The sequence below is a fragment of the Rattus rattus genome, chromosome 16 (assembly GCF_011064425.1).
Source record: "Rattus rattus isolate New Zealand chromosome 16, Rrattus_CSIRO_v1, whole genome shotgun sequence".
Lineage (NCBI taxonomy): Eukaryota > Metazoa > Chordata > Mammalia > Rodentia > Muridae > Rattus > Rattus rattus.
In genome coordinates, this window is record NC_046169.1 from 22,649,061 (window position 1) to 22,655,620 (window position 6,560).

Consider the following 6,560-nt stretch of genomic DNA (forward strand, 5'->3'; position numbering starts at 1 on the left):
CGCACTGGTGAGTTTTGCGGGCGGGGTGGGGGCGGAGAGGACGTCGCGCTGGGTCCCTGCTCCCGCCCCTTTCCTGCTGCGCCCCCCCCCCTCCACTTTGAGAGAGTCATTGAGATTTGAGCGTGACTGCGGATCCTGGAGGATGCAGGCACCGGGCGCGGGGTTTTCCTCCTCCCGGAGTGATGGAGAGAGCCGGTAAGCTGAACAAAGACACCCGCCCTGAGGAGCGGGTCCTTTGCTGAAGAACGCTTTTTTCGCCCCGCGACGGCCGCGCAACTCCTGGAGTGGCGCGCTCTTCCGCCGGCGGGCGCAGAGCTGGAGCCCGGCACCTGCGCGCCACTCCCGCCACATCTCGGGAGCATCCTGACCACCACCGGATTGTTCCCGAAGGTCTACGTCTCCGGAGGAGGTCCAAAGGCAACCTGTTTGCTGTTGAACAGTGAGAGACCCCGGGACCTTTATCGTTTGCTGTCTCGTAGAAGGGACTGCGTGCTGTGGACGGAGCAGGCATTTCAGCGACACTTTTGTAAGCCAGGGTCTTCGATGTGAGTGACCACGCTTGGTCCCCAACAGCCGCGACCTCCCAGTGGTCTCTGTCTGCTGAGTATCTGTGGCCAGAAGCAGCTGGGACCCCCCAGTCCTTTGCTCCATCCTCTGGCCATTGTCCCGTGTGTGGGGTCGGCGCCGTCTCAGGCTACCCTGCTCCTCGCAGGTGAGGCTGGTAGAGGCGTAGGTCCAGGGAAAGGACCGGCCTTGTTGTTTGATGGCTTCACTGAGGAGAGTCAAAGTGTTGTTGGTGTTGAACTTGATCGCGGTGGCCGGCTTCGTGATCTTTTTGGCTAAGTGTCGGCCTATCGCGGTGCGCAGCGGAGACGCCTTCCACGAGATCCGGCCTCGCGCAGAGGTGGCCAACCTCAGCGCGCACAGCGCCAGCCCCATCCAGGATGCGGTCCTGAAGCGCTTGTCGCTGCTGGAGGACATCGTCTACCGGCAACTTAATGGTAAGGACGTGCCCTGACGCCTGTGGGTCGTGATGCATGTAGGGCACAGGGTGATCTCCTTGGCTCTCTGTATCCTAAGCTGACATTGAATGAGCCTAATCTCTCTCTCCCATCCCTGCTCTGGGACTCTCGAAGAAACCACCACCTGAGTCTTTCTTCATGACGTACTGCAGCTGGAAGTTTGGTCTTCCGCTAGAAACCTGTCACTATAGTCGACTCTTAGTCTCTGCTTGTGACTCCAGCTTAGAACCGACCGCAGGCTGGGGACGTCTAGAAAGCAAATAGCTTGTCAGTTCACGGTATTTGAGGGGGGTGCTGGTATGGAAGTGGGTGTCCTGGCTTGCAGAGCGAGGGCTATTCTTGAAGAAATACGTTAATCCTTTCGATTGTTAACTGCATCACTAAAAATGACCTCTTTTCCTCCTCACTGCCTAGGGTGCGAGGTGGTCTATTATAAACCAGCCTACCCCGAACAGCGTAGCAATTGAGGTTCAAGTTCTTAGTGGGTCTGAGAAACAGGGGTTTGTTCACAAAGTTAAGCCAAAGCAAGGAGGCATGGCATCCAGGTTCTTAGCTTTTTCCAGACTTCGTCTCCTCTAAACCGTTCTAAATGAGTTGTCATAAAAGAGCGGAGATGTGTGTGTGGAGGGAGGGGGTATAGTTTACTGCTTCGACCTGGTTCAAGGGACCGATGGTCCCTGAACACATGCCGTCTTCGCAGTGTCACCTAGTCTAATATAAAGAAAGACATCGTGATTGTGGAAGTTTGGCTCTCTCTTCCCAGCCTTCTGCATGCTCCCGTGGCCTGGAACTGTCAGCCGTTGTAATGATTGCTAATATGTCCGTTGTTGCTGTGTGCTACAGGGGCATTACACGCTCCACACGTGCATGGTGGGACATAACCTTTAGTTCTTGGAGGGTCTGGCCACTCCCCCGCAGGAGAATAGGACAAACTGAACAAGCCAAACTCGGGGAAGTTAACCAACCACATTGCCCTCCTGATTGGTCTTAGTAAGACTCTGGTTGACCATAGAGCCCGTGTTCTTAGCTAAAAGGCATAAATTTCTTTTCATGTGTCTGGGTGCAGGCGTGTGTGTGTGTGTGTGTGTGTGTGTGTGTGTGTGTGTGTGTGTGTGTTGTACTGTATTGTACTGTATTTGGGGAAGGTGCACGTATACCACAGCCCACATATAGAGACCAGAGGGCAAATTATTATAGTCAGTTTTCTCCTCCTACCACGAGATCCCGAAGACAGATCTTACGCCCTTAGACTTCTCTGTCTTAACCCATTGGGCTACCTCCCTAGCCAGAGTTTAAAAGTATATACGAATTTTTTTTTCCTCATAAGTAAACTGCGTGGATCTACAGGCACAACCATAACCTGTGTAAACTTGACCTGCCTCATGCCAGGTGGCCGAGGACTGGGGAAGACAGCCTTTGTCTTGCTCTTTGAGGATCCCTTCTGGGTAATTCCAGGAGAGGGATGGGGGCAGTCTCCTGTATCCATGAAACAAGGATCTAGTCATCTTTGCATCACATTGTAACTATCCAGGGGGCTTTGATGTACTTTTAGGGTTCGCAAAAGGGCATCCCACCAAGGCTGTATTGAAGCTCCTCTCCAAAACCCCTCAAGACAAAATGAACTGAACAAGACTAAACCCCGCCGTTCACTTCTGGAGCAATTCAAAGTACGTGAGCTCAGTGCTCTGGTGGTGAGGCAGGGGGATCAGACGTGCAAGGCCAGCCTGGCTAAACCAGATGAAGGGGGTAGGAGTTGTTTTTTCAAATTGATACCTGCAGAAACACACTCATAAGATAACGCCCCCCCCAAGTAATATCCCCCCCCAATAGTCAGAGCTTGCAGGGACACAGGTCCTTTCTCTCTCTCTCTCTCTCTCTCTCTCTCTCTCTCTCTCTCTCTCTCTCTTTCTTGTGCTATAAATGCATATGTGTACACATACATGTGGAAGTTGGGGGGCGGGGTCAGTGTCTGGTGTTTTCCTGAATCATTTCTCCACCTTTTGTTTTTTGAACCCCCATAGTCTCTCTCTCAGCCTGGAGTCTGCCATTTTGGCTAGACTGGTTGACCAGCAAGCTCCAGTGATCATCTTTACTCAGGCTCTCCAGCACTCAGATCGCAGGCAAAGACTAACAAGTCCTTTACCCAGTGAGCCTTTTTCTCAGATCATTATGTGGTGCTTTCTGGTGTAGCAGACGTGCATACCCCCCCCCCTTAGTGTTTGCAGTAACCCTGTAAGGCACCTGTTCTTATTTGCCCCTTTAAGGCTTGCTGGTAGTTACCCAGTGACTTTCAGGGTTTTAAAATGACTCTGGACCATATTACTTTAGGGTGGAGTCTCTTGGCTGCTGTGCCCACTCACCTGCCTGGACAATGCTATCAAAATGATTTGCATCCCCTATACAGATGCAGAATTCATGGCCCCATACACTAGGGGCTCCTTTTCAATAGGCAGAGAGTAGGATCTGAGACTTTGCCTCCAATGAGCTCCTCATTCTCCATCAGCCCTAGGAAGGAGAGAAAACATACTCAAATGACAAAGCCAGCAGGCTGGGTAGGACTTGCAAGAAGCCAAGAATTGCTTCCAAGGGGCTCTGAGTCTTGGAGTCTTTCTCTTAGCTTTCTGCTTTGTAGAGAACATCCATGCTAAGGAGCTGTGGATGTAGTTCAGTTGGGTGAATCCTTGCCTCTCCTGCATGAACCCTAGAGTTCCGTCCCTAGCACCACATAAACCAGAATCGGAGGTGGCACAAACCTCCAAGCTCGGCCCTAGGAAGGAGAAAGAAAGATTAAGACTTCTTAAGATTAAGATAACTGCTGGCTATCTATGGAGCTCAAGGCCAGCCTGGGCTACATCAGACCCTGCCTCAAACTAAAAAGAAGAATGAGAGGGAGGGAGGAGGGAGGGAGGAGGGAGGGAGGGAGGGAGGGAGGGAGGGGAAGAGAGGGATGGGAAGAGGGAGAGAAGGAAGGTTTCTACCTAGAATAGGTTAGAATTGACCTATTGAGTAGGGAGATAGGAAGGCGCCCAAAAATGATTTAGTGACGTCCAGTTGAAAGCTTTTCTTGGTCAAGCCATGACTCCCAACCCGGACTTGGCAGAATTTGTCTTTCCAGGCACTAAGGGTGATTTGTAGGGACTTGCAACCTGGAGGGTAAGAGCAAGGGAAAGTTGTGACGTAGAGAAGACCCTCCTTGTCTCCACCCTGCCCTCAGGGGTCCCAGCCTTTGTCTGTTCTTGTTTTGGGTACTTTGTGTTCCATCCGTTCTACCAGGCTGCCTGCTGTACTAGGAGGCTGGAGGAGGAAGGGACGGGCTCTTCCTGGCGTATGGAGAGGTGGGGCCAGGGCTTCGTTCGTATAGATGCTGGGCGCCTGTCTCCACCCGTTGCCACTGACAACAAAGGAGCCCAGGAATTCAAGGGTCTTATTCCTGAACTGGAGCTAGGCACATGACAGGAGCTCATATCCAGCTGCCTGGTATTTTCAAAGTTGCCATTCCTAGACTAGAGCTGGCCTAGTCCTATAGTTCAGTGGTAGAATGCTCGCCTTGTACATGCAAGGTCCCAAGTTTGATCTCTAGAACAACCAAAGACATACAAATAAACAAAAGGCTAGATTGCTTAAATTCCTCCTGTGGCCCCTTAGGTCTAGCAAGAGAAATTCAAGGAGATTCCACTTTTCCTCTGGTGGCTTTTGGTTTGCTTGGTTGTTTTTGCTTGTTTTGAGGCTGGGTCTCGTGTATTCTAGGCTAGCCCAAAACTCCCTAAATAGCCAAGGATGACCTTGAACTCCTGATCCTCCTGCCTCCACCTCCCCAGCTGCCCAGGCAGCTCTGTGAGGATCTCTGTCTTTGTTCTCATGATTGGCTTCACCTCTATCTACTTGCCGAGCAGACGACATTGACCTTGGGCGTCATAGCCTCCATATTGCAGCTCAGTCTCTGAGAAGAGCTGGTTATACTGGAATTTACTTCAGGCTCCTCAATTCAGTCCATCCTTCCAAGATTGGCTTTTGTGGGCGAGGGTTGTCAAATGTTATGTGGGCAACCGTCCTGATGCTTTGAGCTGTTCAAGGCCTTAGTGACGTCACTTTGCAGTCTCAGCCCAGACTCTTACTCCTCGGTGGGTTTAACTTTAGAGTCCAGAAATGACTGAAGGCTTTTTAAAGGGCTGGCACCCTATTTTAGACTTTAACATCCTACCTCCGTCTCTTACCATCTGTGCCTTTGTGTATATGGTAGGTAGTTGAGGTTTTATTGATCGCTGGCTGGGTGCTGGTTTTTGGGAGGGAAATGATAACCTAGAGTTTGCAAAGGCTGAGATAGGTGGTGAAGTGAAGGGAAGAGAGTGGAAAGAACTTAGCTGGGAAGACGGAGTGTGAGCAAACCATCTTCTCGTCATAAAGCCTTCGTTATCTCGCCTGTGCCTTCTTGCTTCCGCCATCTTGACTTTCCAATCATGGCTATGCCATCTGGCCACTGCTTTCTTGCTTCTGACCCCTGGCCTTTATCTTCTTCAAACCATCTTTCCTCATCTTTCCTCTCCCCCACCTTACCCTCACCACCTTAAATTCCTCACTTTGCCCTCGTTTTGCCCCCCCCCAGCATCTTGATTCTTTCATCTGGCCTGTCCTATCTTGAAGTTATTCTGCTCTTTTCCTTTCTGAGTGATAGGGACCATTTTTTATCTAGAAGCTCGGAGCAAAGTGGTACACACCAGGCTAGGCACTAGCCGGTGCCAGTATATTTGTGAGTATGACTTTATGTTATGAGTACAATTTAATATTCTCTCATGTAGCATAAAATAAGCTCATAGGTCATCTGGGAAAAAAGTCTTTTAAAAACCATACAGAAGACCACAAAACTCTTTTAAAATCTGTTTAAAAAACAAAACAAAACAAAACAAAACACAGTTGCTTGATGGTTCTTCTAGATCCAGACACTGATTCCGTTGTTGGAAATCCTCAGGTCACAAGGTACATAATTTTTGGTTTCCTGTCACCTTTTCTGTCACCTTCTAAGGAAGTTATTTATTTCTCTCATTTTAGAGATGAGAAAAGTGAGAAACAGAGATATTGTTAGATTTAGCTGGCATGATACAGCAGGAGAAGGGTGAAGAGTATGTCTTTCTCCTTCTCTTCCAGTATCCATGCAATGAGTAGAGGGAGGGGGGAGGGGTCTGTGCGAGCCCCTCCCCGCTCAGAGTACCCAGCATGGTACATTGGAAGTGTGAACAGCAGAGCTTCGGCCCTGTTCCCCGTCAGCCCTGGGCAGCTGTGTCGTAAGAGGAAATGCAATTGATTTTGAGTTAGTTTCCAAATTTAGATATCAGAGGGATATTGAATAGAGGCAAGGTTGCTTGGAGAAATTGAAAAATCTTTGCAGAAACAGAGTGAAGTCAAAATTACCTCCCCTGTTCCTGCCTCTAAGCCACATGAGTGGACGGGGCAGGAATCTAAAGCTGAAAAACCAAACCAAACCATACCAAACCAAACCAGAACAAAACAAAAAACCCAAAACCAAAACCCTAAAACATTTCC

The 6,560-nt window shown here is 49.8% G+C and overlaps 1 protein-coding gene across 1 annotated transcript in view; it reads left to right on the forward strand.

Moving 5' to 3' along the window:
- Nucleotides 1-377: 377 nt before the first annotated feature.
- The window catches only part of Galnt17 (polypeptide N-acetylgalactosaminyltransferase 17), a 447,965-nt gene continuing 441,782 nt past the window's right edge, over nucleotides 378-6,560 (forward strand). The window contains 1 exon segment of the mRNA XM_032886477.1: nucleotides 378-1,001. Coding sequence (XP_032742368.1) covers nucleotides 764-1,001 — 238 coding nt within the window. The 5' untranslated portion in view covers nucleotides 378-763.